The sequence below is a fragment of the Barbatula barbatula genome (assembly GCF_947034865.1).
Source record: "Barbatula barbatula genome assembly, chromosome: 23".
Lineage (NCBI taxonomy): Eukaryota > Metazoa > Chordata > Actinopteri > Cypriniformes > Nemacheilidae > Barbatula > Barbatula barbatula.
In genome coordinates this window covers 9,320,492-9,344,241 of record NC_136786.1, presented here as the reverse complement: position 1 = coordinate 9,344,241, position 23,750 = coordinate 9,320,492, and the positions used below count along the sequence as shown (strand labels likewise).

The following is a 23,750-nucleotide window of genomic DNA, read 5'->3' as shown; positions in this document are numbered from 1 at the left end:
GCCCTACTTGTAATGAGTTAAATCATCACCATGTGACTTAAGATATTAAGAAATCTTGATACACAATGCTATGTGTTTGTCTCGTGCAAATGTATCTGTAGTCAGTTTTCCGGGCAGCCTCGCGAATCTGGCTGGACTCCGCTTTTCTGGAGCGCTCTAGCAAAGCCGCGCAGCGGAGCGCAAAACTTCCGATGCCTACTGAATCAAACTGTGCCCGTACATTCTCTTCGTTACCGTGTCTTGATTTCGAACTCTGTGAATAACTGCATCGGCGAACCCACGTTCCTGGACGCCTGCAGCCAGACCGGGTTGTTGCACGATAGCACCGGGGCTTTCTGCGCTCCAGGTCGGTGGTGGCTGGTTGGTGTGGCGCAAAGCAGAGCAGAGACATGCATGATACATAAGGAGTTGAGAAAGACTGACTCTTCTTTGGAGAGGGAGAGGTGATCCGTGCTGTGTCTGATTTCACGAATTTGTATCGCTTGGAGGGGAGGCAGAAAATACCGGGCTTAGCAACCGCGCGCGCACCGGATCGTACTTTTCTGGATACTATTTAGCAAACTGGTTTGACAGCTCATAGGCAAGTGTTGATTGTTTGTCCTATCAGATTGGAATTAGACATTCGTTTGGCAAGACACCGATGCGCACGAAATAGCTTAATCGTTCTTTTAAGATTCATTTATCCATCCATGGTATCCGTGTTTTTCCCCGTGCTGCGTTCCGCGCAAGCTGGGAATCCTCTTGGGTAAATTTCCTATTTTTATTCATGGATGAAATTAAAAGGCATCGTTTAGTAAAAGGACAGAAGCATGGGTGCTAATTTCAGTGTGACAACCATTTGTATTTATAATATGATTGTTAACAATTGTTTGGTCTGAAGCCTTTATTTATTCCCTGATTCATAATTCTGCACGATATTCACTGCAATTCCGGATTAAACATTAATATTTCCATGTTACAATATGCACTTTTTGTGCATATTTTTGGGCAGCTAATCGTATAAATGTCATAAATCAAAGTCATAGTAAATGTTAGTTGTTGTTATTCATATTCTTTTTTTGTTTACTGTAAACGCGATTGGCCAGCAGGTTAACTGTCAGCCGTTGTGGTTTAACTTCATAAAAAAAGAGCGCAACCGTACGACCCGTCCACCGATCGCGCAGGTTTGCGGTGAGTGAGGGTTGAACCGTGTCTCCAAGCGAGCGCAGGGTCTCTGGTCTGTTTTATAGAAGAGGTTGGGCTCCATATAGGTCGGGCTTTGCATATGTGTAATCAAACCAATGAGAATCCCTTGCGCGTCTGACACACGGGCAGCGAGACAGCGCAACAAACTCTGGAAAGAAGAGAAGCGATTGTAATTTAGGGGGTGTATCCCTTGTTTAAGACGCTGTGATGGCCAAGCCAATCGCCAGATGTTTGTGTTTCTAACTCAGATTTTGAGACTAAGCAGAACGCCGGTTACTACGCGGAGGCTCATTCGCTTATCCAAGCCACTTTTAGCTTAAGTACACAAACGATCTGCGCTCCATCTCTCTTGCTCACTGTACGCACAGGATTACGCCAGTTTGGTCGTCTATTTTGAGGAGCCGCAACGTTTTTTCTGTCATTCTTTAACAGGCTGAAGGAAATGGCAAAGGAGAGAGGACCGCGTCTGGCAGAGAGCAGAGGAAACCAGAGCTGAATGGCAGGATGCAAGCGACCTGAAGACGCACAAAACCCCACATTTCTACAACGAGCCTTTTTACGCGTTCTTTTGGTTTCCTTCCTTTCAAGCGAGAGACCTGCTTAAGGATTTATCCATACACGATCACTTAAGGATTTTCCCCTTTCTTCATTTTTCAGTTTTTATTATTTTTTAGACCCTGAACTCTAGGAGTCGAGGATGCATTGTGGATTAGTGTTGATCCTTTTTACGGGAATCTTTCTCATCGTCAATGCTTTAAAAAATGGTGAGTGTTAACTGAAACGGATTCACTGTGGGGTTTTTAGGAAATATGTTTTTTCGGATTAGCTGGAGAAAATCTATCGATGAAGGTTTTAGACTTTAAGACCTTTCACCTGCGCTCACCTGCTGAGGGTTTTCTAACGCGAGCATGTCAGTCAAACCTATTGTGCCAAAACTGATACTAATTTGGTTATATAACCTTAATCTATACTGTATAATTATTGCGCGCTGGTTATGGTTTAATTCCGGATGTTCTTCGCGCTTTATAATAATTTGCCTCAATAAGCATTATTATATTACAATGACTTCTAGCTGTGGTTTCAAATAGTTAGAAACAGCAATGAAAGTCCAATATTTCTACGTTCCTTTATTAATCGGTAAAGCATTATATTGTAATTGAATAGGTTATTAATTCAAGTTATTGTAAACTAACAATAAAGTGACACTAAAGTTGTATGTTTGCCTAATGCTGACGCCCAAAGTGCACGTTGTCTCTACAACTATAACCTCGGCAAAATACTTTAATATACACAATACAGTATTATGATATTATTCTGTATACGATTTTTCTCGTTTAGCATTTGCCTCGTGTAAAATGTCCTTCAAAATAATATTATGGTAATATATGTTAAACTTTAGTGTCATTTTGAATTAATAGTGCTTATGGGTTTGTATCTGTTTGTTTTATATTGTTCGACTCAACTTCTGTGTATATTCCCAATAATGAACGACATTTGTCATGAAGGAATAGCTATTTCAAACTTTATTTCATGGAGTCACTGGCACGAATATTTGAACGCCAAGTGTTTCTCCAAGTCACCTAAAAGCACATGGACAGATGAATAATGTAAGTGCTCCCAATGCATTCATAAATTTAAATAATGATTCAAATATAACACGACCCTAAGTCTGAGCTTTGGAGAATATAATATTCATATTGTAATCCTTCTAACTTGCCATCTAAGCATTTCCTCAATTTTAATCTCACCGTCTCTAAAATATATTTGGAAATAAACAGAAAGGTAGAAATTGTATTTTAATGGGTTAAACTGCACTGATCCAAACTTAAACCTGGGGAATTATCTATTGGGATGATGTCAATAGAAATATATTGAGCTGTTTTTATATATAGTTCCTAGGGTTAATGTATCATACTTATCTTTACATAGTTTGTCTCGTTTTTGTAAGACTGTAATATCGTTTATTCAACAAAAACACTAAGTCTGGTTCAAATGCAAACGCATACTGCGCCATGTGTTACTCCTCAAGCTTTATTGTTGTTGACAAATGTTATAGAATAAAATGATCAGCTGTGGAGCATATACATTACAGAGCAAATGAATAAAACTATTAAAGAGAGAATTAAAGGTCATGCTGTCCGGGCAGATCATGTAGGTGAAAGTATCAACACTTATTTAGAGCTAGGAAATTGATCAAAGTTCTGGGAGAGTTTTCTGTTCAAGGAAACATTTTGAGATAAATATTTATTTATGCCAAACTTAAGTCGCGATACTGTAGCATTTTTCCTGTTAGTGTCACATTAAATATGAAGTGTATTTGGTTATTTAATTACAACTGCATCAAAAACATATAACTCTGTTAAAACTAATTTGAACTAATTGGTAATATTCAGCATGTTTGCATTATTATTTGGCGTGAATCATGTTTGGTATGGTTTGTTTCCAAACAGCTGATGTTATTATATTTCTCTTTTCTTTCAGACAAATGTGGGGATAACATAAGAATAAGTAGCGCAAATTACCTCACCTCACCCGGTTACCCGGTGTCTTACTACCCGTCTCAAAAATGCATATGGGTGATTACAGCGCCCGGACCGAACCAGAGGATTCTGATCAACTTCAACCCGCACTTTGACCTCGAGGACCGGGAGTGCAAGTGAGTATTCCTTGGTTATATTCGGTGTGGAGGTGCGCCACCTGCTGGCCGTCAAAGAGAATGTTCAAGACGTCCAGCTCTTTTAAAGGAAAGGGTCTCACATGCGCTTGGGTCAGAGTAGAGTGCATGGCATCACATTATCCAAAGCGACTTTTAATGCATTCAAGCTATACATTTGATCAGGATGTGTTGCCTGGGTATCGAACCCACAGCCTTTGTGCTGTTAAGGTGGTTTACCAATTGAGCTGGAGAAATGTCGTTTAGAATAAAAAATAACATTGTGTTGTTTCTGTAAATGTGTATAAAAAGACTAATTACAATTGTTTGTATTTACACTTAAGTGCTGGAGTTTCTTTTGCCGTGATGAAATTCATATTACATCATGATTCAACAGTTGACCTGTGGTTTGGTGTGTGTAGGCTGTTTCCAGTATGTGCCACTCTCCCTCGCCCTCTCTCTTCTTCTCTTTCCGTCTGTTTCCTTTGTTTGTGCTGGCAGGTCTGAGGAACGTCATTGTACTGTCAGAGTGTGGCCGGCTCTGTTACTGTATCCCCTCCACCCAGATAGTCTTCCGCCTGGAGCTCTTTGTGTTCGCCGAACGTCTCGTATTAATGGCACCGTTTATCAGGATCTTTACCTTTTTACGGCCCTGTAAACCAACATAGATTTATGGCCCCAGATGACCACGCACTGTCTGCTCGTAGGGGGTCCGTCTCTTTTGAGAGTTCAGGTTTCGCTGCCCAGAAATAATCAGACCCCCGTCTTGTTAGAATCACGCACACACACATGCGCGCACTTTGACCAGAGGATACTGAGAGGGAATGGAGTATGGATAGACACATAGTGAGGACATAATGAAATTATACAGCAATTGTTTTCTTGTGTTCGAACAGGCCAAGTTAAAGAATTGCACATTTTAGCTCCTGAGGCGGTCAGTGGATACAGATGACTTTATCAGAGTTGAACATGGGCTTTTTAAAGTGTGCCGGACATTTTCGTTTCTGGTCGATTGTGCACAATGGCTTAGTGTGGTGTAAATTATAAAAAAGTCTTTGTCATCTTTCATCAAACTGTACTGATTCTCACAGTTTCCTCTTAATTTTCCATATTTCTCCATTGTGTTATATAGAAGCCCACTTTTTATGACCCAGCCATTTTGACTGGGCATGTGGTCACGGTTCATAAAACAGCAGAACAAGTTATGCTAAGCGCTAACTTGAAGAAACGCTCATCGCTGAGTTTTCTCTGAGAGATGTCATCGACTTTTGAACAATCTCAAAATGTGCTGACGTGCTGTGGTTGTTTTCGGTCCTCCAGGCAACTCAGCGTTCCACTCTGTACAGTAATTTTATGACTGTGGAGAACATTCAAACAAATTCAAAGTCGATTTTCTTTTCTCTCGTGATTGGCTGAAAGTTATGAGCGACAGAGATGGACTTCCCAAGCAGCCCCCCTAATCGCTAATTCTATTTGGAGACCAGATAGACATCTGTTTGGTGGATCTGGTTTCTGATTGGGGCTGTTTTCTTGAATCCCAGATTCAGCTGGACACACATTATGGTCTTCTTGCATAATGGAAACTGTTGATGGTCGAAATGGCTTCTTTATCAGATGGACTGCAGAGGAAGAAGAGAAGCGACAACACACGCTTCACTGCACCGCTTGCAATCTAATTAGCAGCAAATGGAACGCACATGCCCGGCATAACATGTCTGTTATCAACAAAGAAAACAAGAAATGCATTGTGTCTGCCGGTGACAAAAAACAACCGGCAGATCGGAGGCAACTTGCATGTGTGTAATTGTGTCACCGATGTTTATTTTTTGCCTGGGTGAAGTGAGAGTGAATGATCCGGAGAATAGTTTTGTGTATAATATTCCTTCTAAGGATGTGAGCTTAGATTATTTTAGATATACAAACTCGGTTTCGTTCAAATGTGTCAAAGCATGCTTATGAATTACAAATGTGCCATGATAACACATCAGATGGGTGCATTTAATTCACAGCATTACTATCAGGGTCTGCTCATATGATAAGTTTCTTCAATAAAGTTGACTTCTTTCATGGCAGAACAACAGCTTGCTTAGTTTATAGCTACTTTGTGGCATTTTTATGGCTAGCTAGTTTAATTATTATAACAAGAAACAGCAGTTTGTTAAGAAATATTGGATTCTCTCTTTTTTTAGAGCTGATTGGTTTGAATGCAAATGTTTTTTTTAAAACAACCATTGCCTTGTTGTTTGCACAGTTTAGTCTCATTAAAGCTGATGGACTTGAGTGAGGTCACCGTGTATCTCTGTGTGTATGTGTCCTGTGTTGTGTCAGACTTGACGGCGCTTTGAATCATTGATGCTCCACGATGCGCTGACCAAACGAAAACTGGAAACATTTGCTTCAAATTGTTAGATTTCTGTCTTTTAAGCTGATAAAAGCAAGCGACGGATGAAAATCCTTAAGCTTTACCATTTAAAGTCGTACCTTCTGCACCTTGCCTGAGAATGCATTACAAGGTCTGTTTGCTTCCAATTAACCCAGATGGCAAATATTCTTGCTTAAGAATAGTCCATTGTGGGTGCAAGAAAGGTCACTAAAAGGCCCCTGGTGTCTTGCTCGCCTCCTGTGTCTCTGCCGAAACCCTAAGCCTTAAATACACAGTTTTTCCTCCTCATAGTGACCAACCTTCAGCGCCGCCCTGCTGGGTCAGCCCGCAAAGCAGCACATATCCTGCAGAGCGAGCAAATACACTCTTGGCTCCGCACACAAACCGCACATCCTGTGTCTGTGTTGCTCGGAGACGAGGACAAAGCTGATTAGTCACGGAGACACTTACGGCAGATGCCTTTGATTCACTTAAGACTTGTTTTATAAAGAAGCATTAGGTGCATTTCATATAGATATACAGTTTCTCAGATCCCCTGCTGTTGAGATGAAAATACAGGAGATCCTGAGAAATGAAAAGAAGAAGGGGAGAAGAGTATTGTTTTGTGTACGCTATTTAAATATCAACACGGCTCCTTAACTCACGCAGGGTCTTGGTTCATGTTTTGTGTGGAGCAGGGGCCACATGGGTCTCCAATACCCTGCTGAGAACTAACCTAGCCGTGCTGGGAACAGCCGTAACTCTCCCTGCCTTTAGTGTGACTCTCTCTGCAACTCCACATCACAAGTAAACAGTGAAAGAGCAGGACGACATGAACATTCATCAGTGGTTGTCACGGAGGGGAAAACTAAAGATGTTTGGAATGCAATGCATCTCCTTTCATCCTCACCCGACGAGAGGTTTTAAAGGCAGGGAATGCTTTGACCTCTGAACGGTAGAGGAGGTTTGGGCTGACAGAAATTGTTTTTAATACTTATGGCCCCAGTTAACAAACATGAGCTTGGCGACCTATTCGCAGGGAGGCATCACAGATCAAAAGCAGCGCTGACCATCCGACCCTGGCCATCCGTAAGCTGTTGATAAGAGACAGAGGGTTCTTTCTGACTCTGCAACAATAAAACAGGTGTACCGCTCCTGCTTCTTCTCAAGAAGGTTGCGTTTTTTTTAATACAGTACCGTTGATGTGCTTTGTGTTGCAGTGGGGAAAGAAAGCAGACTGAGACATCAGCTACAACTCTGAGTAGTTTTTCAGTTTTTGGAGGTTGTTTCTTGTCCCTTGACTGCTTGTAAATTATATTTGTTATGGTGGTGCACAGAATTCTGGGTACAGAGGAAAAGAGGCAACAGCTGTCATATGGTGGTGTTACTAAAGCCAGTCCAGATGGGGAACGAGACGTAAACATTGGAAAACAGACTTATAAGTGGCCACATAAGCAATGTGTATAGCCAAGGAAGGGAGATGGTAAAACGTAACTGAGCTGTAGTTAAAGGTAATTTTTCAGTGTTGAAAGAATAAACAGTGTGGCTTTGTGGTGCTATCAAAATATTGCTCTGTTTGTCTAACCATCCTGACCAACCGATGTAGCATCGTTGGCTCAACCGCTGACGTGGGACCATCAAGATCTCTTTAGTAACAGTTGTTTCTTCTAAACGGCAGCAAGCTTTAAAGAGAACTTGCTGAATTCTCAGTCTCCTCAAGAGTTTCAAAGGAGTTCTCAACAAGGTCAAAAACATTGCTCAGAAGTCCCAAGCAAATAGGTGATGGAGTCAAATTCTTTCCCTACCACATTATCTGTTATTCACATCATTTTATTAACTCTTAAACGTCCCATTCGCCGCGATGCATTTCCAACCTTTAAGTAGTGTGTAATGTTGCTGTTAGAGCATAAACAGTACCTGCAAAATGATAAAGCTCAAATTTCAGTGCCAAGCGATATATTGTCTTTAACAGAATTTCCTACAGAGAATGGCTGGAATTGGACTACAGCCCTCTACTTCCTGGGTACACGATGTCACTATTCCAAGTGCTTTTAATTTATGCCAAAAAAGGGGCGAGGCCTTCCTTAGAGAAGAGGAAGAGCCGCTGGTGAAGTGTTTGGTTATCAGAGATTGTAAACATTTGACTGAGCTATGCACTAAACATGAACATTATTTGTTAAACACCCCAAAAAAGCCGAAGCCTCAAAACAGCGAAAGAACAGGGCCTTAAAAATTGCTTCATTTTAAAGATGTTGAAAGTTTGTTTTTCTCTTTCGGGTCATTCCCGTCTCACTGTTTGGCATGTATTTCATCACCTCATTTCCCCCCGACCCTCTAACCTCTCGCATGACACTGAGGAACTGGAGGTCTTAAAGGAGTCTGCTTAATGAGGGGGATGAAAGAGGCGTGCATCATTCCACATGTGTGTGCGTATCGGGTTGAGGAGTTTTCCACCACTAAAGCGCTTCACCTTGGCCCGCGTGTTGGAAGGACAGGCTGATTGAAAAGCTCTCTCTCTCCGTGACATCTGCCGTCCTCCCCGCTGTTCTGTCACCGGCTTGATTCATGTTCTACTCGTTCTCTCGCTCTCGGTCTCTCTCTCAGAAAGACCAGGCACTTCGCCACTCAGCGTGAGCTTATCTGTGAGGGGAGGAGAGACTGATGAAGTACAGACGTGTAGAAGGAAAGGGAGAGAGTGTTAGAAAGTGAGTGGACAAAAAGGAGGAGCTTTGAAGAAAGGGAATCAGCTAAATAATTAGTGGAGGAGTAACAAACTTCCTCCATTTTACTTAAAGTATAGCAGACATTAGCAAAAGTCCTTTATGCTGACATAAGAATGTTGAAGCTTCTGCAGAGAATTTGGCAAAGCCCTCCTTAATTTTCCAGTCAGAACAAGCTTCCAAATATGGAAGTTTTTGGTCTTATCTGTGAGCCGAAGGAGCTGGGAAAATCCTGTTGCTTATTTTGCTTTTGTTCCAGCTCTCATGTTCTTACAAATTAAAAGATTAAAGAACAAGTAGCTAATCTTATCACTGGATAAAGATGTCTAAATATTAGGGATCTGTTTTGAACTCTGATAACTTTTTGTTCATTTTATTTTATTGATGACCCTGTGACTTCTGTTTTAAAGAGCTTTAAAGAGACCTCCAAAACGATAACAAAAGTCTACTTCTTTGTAGCAATAGCATGCAACAAACAATTTTTCTAATGGAAATACATCAACACAGGGAATAAAACTGTGGCCTTTAATTGGGTCTTTAAAAACACAAAAATTGTCCATGTTTGAACTTGAATTCAATAAGAGAAGGCAATGGAAGATAAATGGAGTTTGTTTAGATCAACCTCATTAGAAACAGGTCAATAGAACCCCTAACCTGGAATTTTACAAGAACAACTGACAAAAATAGTCAATGAAGAGAAATGACCACCGTTGAGGAACCGATGGATGTAGGTCTTTACAAGAATGGTTAAATATCTGCTTCAAGACAACCTTGATTTTTAAGCTCCCCTGGAGAACATCACACAGGTCTAAACTTTAATTGATGTGGTCCTGTTGGAGAGCTAATGCACCATGTCTGCACATGCTGGCCTTGTTTAGTTTGCTGCCAGAGCCGCAAATGGCCCTTTATTTGTGATTGATGGGTTCCTGCCCAGCTATGGTTCAGCTCACACCGCTCTAAGCTTAAGGGACCGTTTGGACTGGGATTTGGGTTAGACATGGTTCAGCTCCACTTGGGCCCCACGTTAAGTTGGCAAAGTGAGTTTTTCAGGCTGTATTATTCAAGATGTTGTGGTAAATTCTGGTTTGTGTTTTGAGAACTTAACTTTCATCTCACTCACTCCCTCCCTCTGGATTGAGCGTAATCGAGGGCCGTCCATCTACGTCTTCTCCTCGACGGTGCTGGTAGTGAGTTTGATGGCTGCAAAGAGACAGTGATGAATGGGGCAGGGGTTCTCTGATTGAGCCGAGGCGGTTGGTACGTTGCTCGCAGCCCGTTTTGTTTGCCTTTCCCTTGGTCTCGTCTTTCAGCGGATTGGTGATTGTTATAGGGGGTTTGTTTGTGTGCGAATGTGGTATTTTTCTCACTCAGTAATTTGCCATTAAAGAACACGTCACAAAGCTGCTCGATTGGATGTTAGTGGTCTTGTAACACAGCCTTGATGACTCTGCGAGTCCCTCCTCTCCCATCCTGTTGGAAGTTCCAATTTCCAGCATGTCTTCTAGACACGGCACGCAGACAGAGCTAATTATCTTTGGTGAGCTCTCCAAGTTGGCAGAGTGGGTGTGAGTTTGTGAATGGAGAGGTCAGTTTGCCCTCCAAACTCTGGCATCGTGGGCACTTAGATCAAACTGTCACTCTACAAGACACCACACAATGAAACAAACACACGCATACACATCCCCTGGCCTACAGCAGAATGCAACGGATGAACAACAACACGCCACCTGGTTCTCCCAGCGTGTGCTTTCTAAGAGCGTGTGATTTCAGAAGCAGCATTCCCCTTTTGAAGAGACAGTCGGGAAATAGGAGATAAAGAAAGAACATAACTGATAATGAACAGGACTCACAAAGAAAGAGGCAATTCATCAAATGCTCAGACGTTGAAACAAATGTGGGAGAATTTACAGAGCTGTGAGTTTTCTGTTGTTCTCTGAGAGATGTTTGTGTTTATGTGTGTAAGAGAGAAAGATTCAGTTGTTACCAGTGAAAATGGAGCTTGGCTTTAACAGTCACATTGACCCACATACATCTAAGCTTAAGTTAAAATTTAATAATTAACTTGTACTCTTGTCATTTCAAACCTGTATGACTTTCTTTCTTCTGCAGAACACAAAAGAGGATATTTTGAAGAATGCTGGTAACCAAACCACTGTGGTACCCATTGACTTGCATTGGTGTTGTGTCCAAACAATAGAATTGAATAGGTTCTGCCATCGTTCAGTTACCAACATTCTTCAAAATTTATTTTTATGTGGAAAGTCATAAAGGTTTGAAATGAATTTCATTTTTGGATGAACTATCCCTTTAAGAATACAGTTTGCTCATATTTCCCCAGCAGTAACATTGCACCATTAACCAGCCTATAACTAATCCTAAACAGTAACTCTGTTGTACATTTGGTATTGAGGAAAATGTCTGGCTGTAAATTGATGTTCCCTACATATCACTTCCCTGCCCCCATCCACTTTCTGTGAGGTAGATGAGGAGACGAATGGGATAAACTGGGACAAGACCGTCAAAAAAAGCAAGTTAATTGATTTACTCATTGTGCGCTTATAGGGGCGTTTTTCTAAGAAGGAATGTGATGTACTGTAGGATGTAATGTGCTGCACACGATGCATGAAGAGAACTTTAAGTGACCCCTGACGTAGACCTGAGGGACTGTAGTGCATTCTCTTTCAGTTTCTCGCTTCCTCTTTCTCTCATGGACGCCACCCACAGGTTTACCTCTTGTTGACCTCTCTCAGCATTCTGTTCATTACTCACTATTAGCCTGAAGTAAATACATGAGCGGTGTAGGATAGTAATGATCTTTTTCTCTTCATACATGCTGTTCAGTCATTGTCTTGTATACTGTACATGAGCAGTCATCATTGGACTTTAACCCTGTGCTTGCTGTCAGTAGTTCCTGCCCTTCATGTTGGCTGTGCCAAATTGGATTTTTGGATTATTGGATTATTTAATAACGCAAGCACTATAGATATACATCTTTAATTATAGCCTGTCCTTTCCTATTTGCTGTCTGACTAGCAACACTGGTCTGACATTCCAGCCTGCGGGATCTTGTAGAATGTCTGTAAATAATTAGTATTGTAATTAGCGTAGCTAAAGGTATTACCTAAAGGCTGACCCTGGTTTTCTCTGCATGTACGAGAATCCAGTCCTCATTATAAGAGCAATTTACAGACCTGTGAGAGGTCTTACATGTCATCTGCTAGGTGGTGGACTTTGGAGGTTGTTTCTTTAATGGAAGATGGTATACGTCTGCCCCATGCCCTCACCAGACCACCTTCTTCCCTGAAACTCAATCCACCTCTTTTATACCTTGACTTCTCATCTTCTTAAGCATGGAGCCATCTTCAGAGGGCTGGGTTCACTCTGTCTCAGTAATAATACCCCCTATCAGATGTCAAGGCGGGACAAATAGTGGCTATTCTCTTAGTAATGGCCAGTGAAATGGGTCCCTGACACGGACCGAATGAAGACCTGTGTCCCTTATACACCTCAAAGCGCAATTTCTTTTTCCATTGTCCTTTTCTTGGACCGCGGTGATTTTATTTTTGTTCTGTCTTTCTTCTCAGTACAACAATAGCAAAGATATATTACAGATGTGTGATTATGTGATGCATTTTATATTATGATTTAATATCAGCGGTTACTTTCTTGGGTTGCTTGAGGACCCAGTCAAAGTCACTGCATCAGATGTGTTTATAGTACTGAAATTTTCATCCCAATGAAATTAAGAATATATATTTTATTACATTTACATTTAGTCATTTGGCAGACGCTTTTATCCAAAGCGACTTACAGAGGAGGTAAACAATGGAAGCAGTTGGAAACCCAAAAGCATACTGTAAGTGTAATCAAAAACTGGTCTCGTATAGCCTACCACAGTAATAGACTACCTTTATTTGATCATTTATTCACGTTCATGTGATTACAAACCTGTATTACTTTCTTTCGTCTTCAGAACATAAACGAAGATATTTTGAAGAATGTTGGTAAACAAACAACATTCAACCCATTGACTTCTATTGTATGGACACAAAAACACAGAGACCTTTCTCAAAAAAAATTATTTTACGTTCCACAGAAGAAAGAGACATATACAGAACGACGTGAAGTTGAAAAAATAATGACAGAATTATTATTTTTGAGTGAACTATCCCTTTAAATACACAGCGTTTGAACAACAAAAGTATGGACAGATTTATTATATGTTGAATTCAATCTTTTTCACAACAGTTTTGCTAATGATGTTTGGAAGCTTCATGGTTGTAGTCCATAAGCTAAACTTCAGATTGCTATAGCCATAAGTCCTCTTGGCTCTGCACCAACTCATAACTTGGTCAGCTCTTCTTAAATGATAGCAAGTTTGCAGCAGTTTCCCTCACTGTGTCATCGCTGCATTGAGGCTAAATCTCTGAGGTGAAGTTAAACCAATTTAGTGCAGTTCCTCATCATATCCTGTCAGTGAATGATCCACAGATATCCATCCTGCCCTGCCGGCTGATGACAGAACTTCCTCAAACTCCCTCAGCTGTGTTTATATCAGATCATTTGGGGATTCTTTACATTAGCAGGAAGCGTGGCGCTCTCATGTAGCTTTGAAAGATCTACGCTGCGGCTCATTGAGTGCAGCGACTTTCACTTAATCAGTAAACGCATATCAGCCGTTTTTGCCCCCCGGCAGAACTCTAATTAATAACACTGGGTCCTTCCACCAATGAGAACAGGGTGTTGATTTGAAATGAGAACATTTCATACACTTTTTGGGATGAACTGTAATGTAGTGGTATAATTTGCTCTTGTGTATTGTTACACTCCCAAAATAAGAGAACGATTAGTAAGCTTAAAGTCCCAGTGTTTTTACTTCTGTATTTTGACGCATTTCCGAGTGAAATCGAATTTTGAATGAGAAAAATAGTGTCTGTGACTCTTGACTTTCTCTGCGATTTGATTGGATGTATAAAAACAACCGTTCCAATTTAAAACAGAACTGGTAGCAGACTGACAGTTGGAGGGGAGGAGTTATGGGATTAACCATCTAATATATGTCATCTACGATGGATAGTCATTACAAGATGGAAGTGCATTTTCAGATTTTAACGAAACATTATGAGAGCACACGATTTTTAAAAAGAGAATGACCCACATTGATAAACTGTTTACAATAAACTCAATATTTCATGAAAAAAAGACATTGTGATTTTTTATTTCACTGGGACTTTAAACAGTGAATATTTGTGTATGTAGGGAAACTGCCAATATTGTTGCGTGCAACAATGTGCTCAAAATACAGGAATTAATTCCTGTGATTGTTGGAAATCTGTGGCTCTTCAAACAGTCTAATAAGGAGCACTAATGAAAGCGGACACACTTAATCCATCAATGTTAATCATAATTGCTGTTTATGAAAGCGTGCGGCGTGGTCTCCTGTGCCGCACCCATTCAGAATTGATTAGCATCTAAAAATATGTCTCCGACGCTCAGGAGCTCTCTCTGCGTCTGTGGCTACTGGGTGGGTGTAATTTGCTTTCACGGAATTGAAAAGTATTGAACCGCTTGACATGTCCACACCCTTCACCAGCCCTTAACAGTGCTGCTGAAATCATTTGGGTTGAAGAAGAAAGAGCAATCGGGTGGTTGCCTTGGTTTGGTTGGGCACATCAAACACTGTCCAATCTCTATGGAACACGATATGAAGCTCTTTTTTTCCTTTTATTCTGATGTTTGCAAATATAACAGTGAAAAGTTTACGAGACAAAGCTCATTTGCATTGAACACATACCGGATACAAATAGACTTTCCGTTTCCTAATGTATCTTATTCATCAAATAAACCATATTCATTTCTCTTGAGAAACATAAAGGATGCTCTTCTCAACAGCTGGTTGCCTCCTAAACCAATTTTGAGCAGCTATTATAGAAGATACTGCAAAAAAAGATGGCAAGCTGTTTTACAGTTATCAGAAAACTCACAGCCAACTTTGTACCCATAGCCCGGGGTCATGGCTCCACCCCTACATGCTGCAACAGTCGCGTGTAAGTTAATAACTCTATCAGGGAGTTTTTTCATTCTCTGGAGTACTGTAGCATTGGACCCAAACCCCAACTTCTTCTTTACGGCTCTGTCTAACCAACATTTTGAGTGACAGCGGCGAGGTTATTATCGTTACAAACGCAGCTCGCGGCTGCAGGAGCCCATTACAGTAGACTCGGTTAATGCTTGTCACATGCCGTAGAGAGCTGTAGACAGTTTTGGTGAGTGAGCTGCTACCTTGTCCCCGGAAGGCTCGAGCTGTTAAAATGGCAAAAAAGTCCAGCTTGCTTTGTGGAAATGCTACCCTTGTCCGGCATGTGGCATGTAAGTGACAGTTTGTTGATGTTTTTTCACGAACACTCGACGTTTGGGTCAGAGTACCACAAGCGTTTACAGCTATGCTTGTTTACGCTTTCTTGTGAACAGTGATTCTTGTATGTCCCTCAGCCATCTCCATTTCAAAGGAAGAGTTGAGAAAAGCGCAATTGTTTCGAAAAGGTCACGTCAAATCTAATCTTTCCCTTTGGTGGTAAATAAAGTGAACTGCTGTATTGTAGATCAGACCAGAGATTGGCGTCAGAGTGGGTGTATTTTATTTCTTTGACCGACTATGGAGATAGGGTTTTTTTTTCGGGTAGGGATAGAGTCCTCAAAGCCCTGAGTATAAGATAAATTGTTAGCTTGTAAGTTATTGTCGTAACCCAAGGCACGCGAATAGGAGCTACCGGTCCCATTTGACCTATCTGAAGTGCATGTTCGATATTCTCCCTCCAGACAGGCTTGTCTGCCAACATACTGCGAGTCAGCGAAGCGAAGGTCTCTGAGAATTAGATTCATCCTTTTTGTTTTAACTCCCCATATGGATTGGCAGGCTATTTTCACCGTTATTATGGTGTGTGTGAGTGCGTGAAGGGGCTTCGAAGACTTCAGACACGAGTCCAGCAGTGCAGGGTACAGATTTTGCACATGTGAAGTGGCCACAGGTAGAAAAGTGTGGGAGAGAGCGAGGGAGCACATTAAAAACAATCTGTCCCTTGTCTCTTCTGGGGCTTTAAAATAAAGCTGGCGAATGCTGGCTGTAGCGACGAGGAGGTTTATGACCTGGGGCAGGTGCAGAGGTGTCTGGTCTGAGAAATTAGGACTCTGTACTTGATGAGGTAGCAGTACACCTCTCTTAATAGCTTCGGGGGCCAAAGTCCATTTTAAAACCGCTCCCTGCTGTTTGCTCGGTGAATGGCAAACTCCATCTCCCGTTCTCTCAGACCCCCGTGAGTTCCCAAAGAAATAGATTAGCAAATCCCATCCCGCATAGTTGTCTCCGCTCTCTAGAAGAAAGTCATTCCCCGAATGTAAAATTGTCTTCGCAGTCAATCCCATAATGCCCTTCAGATGATTAGGGAGGCTAAAATGGTCCTCAAAATCCACCGAGCTTGTAGAACAGCCGGGATGAAACTCTGCTTTGGATTTCTTTGCAGCTTGTACCAAGTTGTGTTTAAAAAACGTGAACAGGAATGTGGCTGGAATGCATAAAGATGCCTTTTTTTCTTTGGAGAGCTGCTCTAGCCTTAAGGACACTACTGCGTCTGCTTCTTATTCTAATACCTCCCACTTTACAAGTTTTACAAGGTCTGTCTGTGTTAGGATGCAAGTGCCTTACTAAAAAATGCCAGAAACATGGAATTTCTCAAGGTGCAAAGATTTTACATGCAAGAAGCAGAAATCTCCCTGCTGTTCTTATGAGACTGAGCAGAAAAGTATGTTTTGAGGAGAGATTGTAGTGCGATATAAAGTTACCTCTGCTGTGAGTAGGCTTGTGCAACAGTGAGTGTAATTCTGCAATCTGATAACACATCTTTGATTCGTACGTCCCACCTTCACCCTCCCCCAAATCTTCTGTGGGAGAATGCCCGCATACATTTTTCATGGTTTGGATGTGCTCTGGTTTACCTGGGTGGGATTTAAAGTAGGGTGTGTGTGCGTGTCTCTGTGTGTCTATAGGTATCAGTAGCAAGCCATGAGAGAGGAGAGAAATTATCAGCCGAAAAAGAGAACAGAACAGACAGAGCTGAACAAGAGTGTTACTCTCCGTTTTGAGTTGGGATGTAGCTGTCAGGGATCTTCACACATTGCTGCACCAAACCTCTTTTAAGTCCTTGCCTTTATAAATAAGAGTATTGCACATTTGTTACAAGGATAAAGTGTTTATTTGGTTATGATTTAACCTACACATTTTTCTTGGATGCTTGCTTTAGCTTAACATGAGCAAGCCAATATACTGTATATCAACAATGTTTCTTCTTTTAAGACTATATTATATGGGCCATGTCGTCCATGTTACTTTTACATTTCAACAATTGTTTAGTGTGTTTCTGTTTTCTTGTCTGTAAGTTCTTATGAGAATCCGTGATATAGATCAACTTATAAGTAATGTAGATGGCAACTTTCTCTTTAAAATCCTATTAAAGTTTTTGTTTTAGGATCAGCAATTGGCCTGAACAAGATTCTTATCATTCAACCAATTCTCTGATTTTAGGGGTAGTTTCGAGGATTAAGGGTAAGGGTGTGTTTGTTCAATGGAAATGTTCAACAAATGATTTTAATGTAGAAACATGTTTAGATGTTGTTAATTGTGGAGGTTTACATCCGAACCACACGAAAGTAAAGATGTTGATGGTCATCAGCATCCCTAATGAAATTGTTCGTCTTCTTTAATCTTTACGAAACACTCTCTCAGAACTTTGTACTATTGACCCAACTTAAGAAAGTCAAGCCAGAACGATGACAGAAAACAAAGAAGATGTTTGAAAAGGCAATGGACACTTTTTACAGCCGGCGGGCCGTAAAGCCAGAGAATAAAAGCATAAGTGCATTGGCTGGATTCCTGTGTTAATGTACCATGATGGAGCTGAAGGAATACGCTGTTCTCCTGCTCAGACTGATAAAAGGAGAACAGGAGAACAGAGCTTGTTTGTGCGGGTGCAGTAATGCTGTTTCCACAGCTGGCCTTGAGAGGAAAAGGGCAGGGAATGAAAAACAGAATGGCCAAAATGCCACCAAGCGCAAAATAGCAAACCCAAGCCAAACAGAGTGATGTCATAGCTCGGCAAATGTCATGTGATCAGCAAAGAGTGTATATGTGTGCAAGTGTGAATGTTTGTATTGTATTGATTATAACGTTCCGGTACAATTCAAAGGGATAATTCACCCAAAAAAGAAAATTCTGTCACCATTTTCTTACCTTCATGTCATTCCAAACCTGTATGACTTTCTTTCTTCTGCTGAACACAAAAGAAGATATTTCGATTTGAAGAATGTTGGTAACCAAACAACCAACTCCCATTGTATGAACACACAACCACATTACTGAAAATGTCGTCTTTTGTGTTTCACTGAAGAAAGAGTCATATGCAGGTTTTGAACCACATGAGGTTGAATAAATAATGACAGACCAAAGTATCTGATCTGTGTTCATTTTGTTTTACCTCCGTACTGTATGTCAGCAATTGACTTCTTTTTATTTGCCCTTGGGAATTTCGGGTGAAACATCCAACACATAGTTGATACTTAAACGAAACATAAGCGAGAACTCTGCACGCTATAAAAAGTGCAACCTCTGAGCAATAAAATGTTCCTTTAGGTTTATGTGTCAGTTTAAATGTGTTTTCAGTGTGTATGTGGTATTAAAGCAGTGACACTGTTTTCTGCTGTGACTGATGGAGTTCTGAGGCTCCTCCATCAGACCAGCCAAGCGGAGAGACACGGGTGAAGTCATCTCTACATTACCGGGCCCTCGGGGGACCCAGTTTCAGAGAATGGCACGCTTCTCATATTCCGTCCCTTTGCACACATACAGTATCATGCCACCCCCAACTGTGAGAAAGAAACCAACCTTTATATCACTGAATACATATGCAACAAACCCCCACTGTAACACCACCCATAACCCCCTTAGACGTGAGCTAACACACCGACACACATTTCAACTTCTTCGTTACATTTTCACACATTTCCCCCAATAACTTGAAGCAGGTGGAACGAACCATTTTCTAGGGCAGGGGGTCTTTCTGTCGCAGATTACTAATTTGTATAATACATGTGAGTGTTTGTTCTCTTCTTAACATAACATGCCGTAAGATTCTGGTTATGCATCCCTAATATTTTTTAGTATTCCTAGAAATGAAATGGATTGTTTCAGAACCCCATGATGCTCCACTCTTCCTGCTGCTTTCACAGTTGTGTGGGTGTCAGGGGTGATTAAACGCCATGGAAACAAGACCCCGCTGTCAATCATACTACACGCTGAGCCTTCCCCCATTTCAGCAGTATTATATCAGTATGCAGAACGTACAGTCAGACACATATCTGTGTGTTTTACCATTTACTTCGGCTCTGGCTTTTTATTCTGTGTCATTCTAAAGCTGTGGCAGGACCACCCACCCAGTCCCGTCTAGTATTACAAAAACTATATTAGCACTTGTGTGTGTGCGTGCGTGTGTTTTGCGTGCACACGTGCTGCTGCGTGTGCAACAGTCTTCTGAACTGTCGCTGACTCAATTATGTGGCGGCACAAGCCAATTGCTTAAGGCTTGAAATTCTATTTTGAGGTGAAGTAGAGCGTGCATGTGTGTGGAATCAACACATGTGCTATATCTGCTGTCCCCAAACTTGACACTAAAAGTACTTGACAAATCGTCATGTAAAATCAACTAACAATACCACCATCTGCTGTCATTGTCATAGTGATATGGGCCTGTCTGTGTGTCTCTTTCACTTTTTACCACATAAACACACACATACATCACGCTCCATTGTGCATGGAGAAGGGATTGTTGCTGAGTTGCAAAGTGTTCGTAAATCGTTCAACTATTAAACTGTGAGGCGGATGATGTGTTGGAACCGTAAACAACCTAGTTCTTTTTATATAAATATTGTGTAATATAAATAACATATTTGGAAACCTTGGAACAGCATCATTAACCTAAACAATGTTCTAACAAATAAACCGTAAAATGTAATGCAGGGACTACTTGGAACACTTTTTTAATGAATTGATTTTTTTATACTGGTTTAATGAAACGAACCATTCAAGTGAAATACATGCTGTTAATTATTAATGAATAGTTTAGATTAAAGCATCTCTGTCTCTCTGCAGATATGACTATGTGGAAGTGAGGGACGGGGTGGATGAGAGCGGTCAGCTGGTGGGGAAGTACTGCGGAAAGATCGCACCCTCTCCGGTGGTCTCCTCTGGGAACCAGCTCTTCATCAAGTTTGTGTCCGACTACGAGACGCATGGAGCTGGCTTCTCCATCCGCTATGAGATCTTCAAAACGGGTGAGTAAATCCTGAAGAACTCCGTAAAATAAAGCAAAATTATTTCCGTGAGGGTAAAACCCCATTTGAATGTGTTAAAATCACTGTAATACCCTATTGTACTAAAAGTGTCATTTTTACACTATAGTGAATCAAATATTCATCTGATAATAAAATCTGTGTTATTCAACAAATAATTGCATTTATTTAAATTCCGAGATATCGATTGGCTATTTTACATTCCAATTTGGCTCATCCAATCAGGTTTTAGAATCAAACCTTTCAGGTTTTTAACACATTATTAGGACAGTCACAGGCATGGTAAGAATTTACTGAAGGGGTGTAGAATGACGATACTAGGAGTGAAGTAAGTGAGACACTTTAACAACGTCCTGGTTGTTCTTAGTCAGTCCCGGTGGGAGAGTTGCCTGAGGAGATGAGATCACATGATAGCACAGACTCAAACCTTCAGGGTCTCTTGTTCTGGCACTGTCTGGCCTACAAAAACATGCACAGATACACGCTCCGGGATCGTCGCTCTTATCTGGAGATGTCACAGCAATAAGCAGAAATTTCCTGTTGTTTAAATCTGTTTCCTGTGTTTGAGGTAGGGCGAGGAGAAAGGGAGAGCGAGCGAGTGTGTATGTGTAACCCGGACAGGTGCAGTAGACTTCATGGGCAAACATTGACCCTGGACCGCCATGAATGTGACCTCAGGATGAGATTGATGTTACAGCAGGCTTATTTTAATCTTTTGTGTTTGTGTGTAGTAGGGCTTGAGAAAACATCTCAAGATCTCAAATTGTGCTCTGATTTATCAGGATAGATGGGGGAAAAAACAATAGCAGGAATGATCACATTATATAGAATAACATGATTTCAGAAATGACATCAGAATAATTCTGGACTGCTGGAATTTAAAGAGACAAATTTGATACTTCACATAATCATCACATATGATACTTCGTCATAAATCGCAGACATTCGGTTTTACTGAGCTATAAAAGAGCAACATCTGAGTAACACATTCTGCTCCCGGTTCCCATCCCCCAAATAGACCCCCAACCCCACACAGACATAGACAAGCCTACACAATTTGGCTCTCATCAATAACATCAATAAAACTCCCGCAGTTTTCCATTATCTCAGTCCTGGTTTACTTGAACTCATCTTCTTGATGTGTCTGATTGGAAACAAGGTTCCCCTGGAGAGGGGCGAAGACGTCTGAATCACATCGACGCTCTCTGTGCCGTCATGAGGTCTACCAGACACTCAGCCAGGGTGGGCGCCCTTGTGCTGGGTGTGTTTCTCCAAAAAGCACTTTCAGTTTATCAGCACGGGTGGGCCGCTAGACCCTGTCCGGACGACAAACAGTGTGTGTTTAGAGACTAAACCGTGGGAATTTGTTATGACTGTGCCAACCTGTAAGCGCTGCTATCAATTAAAAACACAAGCAAGGAAAGTGAGAACAAGAAGTTAAAGCACGAGAGAACAATAGTGGGGTAGTGGTGGGGTAGTGAATAAAGGGAAGAATGGGAGAGTGATTAGAGAGTCTTATCAGCATCTGATCCGTGTGTGTATGATTATGCACATGCAGGTGTGGAGGCAGGTGTTCAAGTATTCAAATGAGGGATGATGTAACAATATAACATCGTTTAAATCAAAATAATGCTAATTTCGAGGCTGCTGTTGCACTTGTAATCTGTGGATTGGAGTCGATATCACACACACTCTCAAGCTTTCTCTCTCTCACGCAGCGTGTAGGCTTCATGGCTCGAAGCAGCAATACAGTAGAATATCTCATTAAGGCTATGCAAGTTTTTTGGGGCGTTTATAGAGTTTATAAGCTCATCTCAAAACAAGAAACTTTTAAAAACAGGCAATCTTTTGCTGCTTCTCTATGTTACTAAAGCAGAATGTAGAATAATACATTGTTAATATTTTAAAATGTCAATGTAAAAAATACATGGCTGCTTTTCATATATAGCAACACTTGGTTCCAACATATGGACATTTTTAATGAATTGCATTGTATTTTAAGGGATAGTCATTCATTTTTTTGATTCACTATGAAATACGACATAGCCTATTGAGAAAGTGGGTTGTGAATGTCACTCGATGTTCACTTTAGCTGTGGTAAAATCACTGTACCACACTGCCTCTGGTCTTTTGATTTAAAAAAACAGAGGCAACAGATTTTAGAGTAAGAACTGTCCATTTTGTAAGGAATAATGAAATGTGGAACTTGAGGAGAGACAGAGAGATTGTAGAGGAACGAGTATGTGAAACGAGGAGAGGGTTCGTGTGAAGATTACAGGAGAAGCTGAGAAAAATCTGTTCAGAAAAAGTGTGAAGGTGACAAAGAAACTGAAGAGAGAGAGAGAGAGACAGACAGAGAGAGAGAGAGAAATTCTGAGAGCTACTACACACACACACATACAGTAAAGATAAGAGATGAGAATCTCACCACTGCTACAATCTACAAATGCAATCGAGCCTGACCCGAACCGGACAGCATGGTTATCTAATGAAGATCATTCCTCTGGGGTTTTCATACCTCTTCAGTTTCGCCGACATGACATTCTTTATATCAGAGTTCCTCTCACAGCGTACCTAACAAGAGCCTTTTGGATGGTTTTTGAAACTCGTGCATCCCATCCGAGGAGTATGTAGTTATTGTGTCATCTTGTCTTGCCATGGAGTCACCTAAATGGCCTTTCATTGGGTGGAAGGAAGGAGGCATATGCCTTTAGTTAACAGCTCTGCAATTTTCCATGCCACATCAAGTGTAAGATGCAGATGTTTGAGAAGGAAGATGCATGGATTGTAGGTGTGGGAGTGAAGGACATTAAACTCGTCTAGAAAGTGCAGGAGAGGACCACTTGTAAATAAATAAACAGGGGAAATCGCAATCATCACTAAGAAAAGCTGACTTGCCTTAAGACATTGACCTGCTATGCCATGCCGAAAGTCATCCTCAGTGTTGCTCATGTCATGCTAGGCCATTTATCACAGAGTTGTTATCTGAACATCTTTACGATGGCACCTGTGTCAACACGAAAGGATTGCATGCACATGCAAAGGGCAGCCTGTCCGTAACCAGTTTAGTTGTTTCTTACTAGTTTAGTTGTTTTATACAGGCCAGTGGCATAGGTCACATCTGGCAAAAGCGTGTCATTCTTCTATATACTCCCCCAGCTTTACCTTTATATTACCACACAGGTCTAATGAAATCCAAGACACAAACTGTTACAGGCCTACTCTCATTCTCAAGGGGAACCGTCAGCAACGCCGGCTGGCTAAATGATGTTTCAGCAATTGTGGATTATGTGTGTGTAAGTGTGTGTTCGGGTAACCACACAGCTGTGATTTCAGATTAATGTTTGTTGGAAAGTGCGGCCAAATTTTGCTTCTCATCGCGGCCATTAACCTGTCTCAGCGTAGCCAGGGGGGTAAACGCTGAGGAAAAGTG

The 23,750-nt window shown here is 41.2% G+C and overlaps 1 protein-coding gene across 2 annotated transcripts in view; it reads left to right on the top strand.

The window, feature by feature from the left end:
- Window positions 1-1,253: 1,253 nt before the first annotated feature.
- nrp1a (neuropilin 1a) overlaps window positions 1,254-23,750 on the top strand; it is a 56,636-nt gene continuing 34,139 nt past the window's right edge. The window contains exons 1-3 of one of the 2 annotated variants that reach the window (XM_079488339.1): window positions 1,254-1,949; window positions 3,667-3,841; window positions 20,118-20,299. In XM_079488339.1, coding sequence (XP_079344465.1) covers window positions 1,883-1,949; window positions 3,667-3,841; window positions 20,118-20,299 — 424 coding nt within the window. In that variant the 5' untranslated portion in view covers window positions 1,254-1,882. The remainder of the gene's footprint in view (window positions 1,950-3,666; window positions 3,842-20,117; window positions 20,300-23,750) is intronic. The other variant, XM_079488338.1, reaches the window with a different exon arrangement.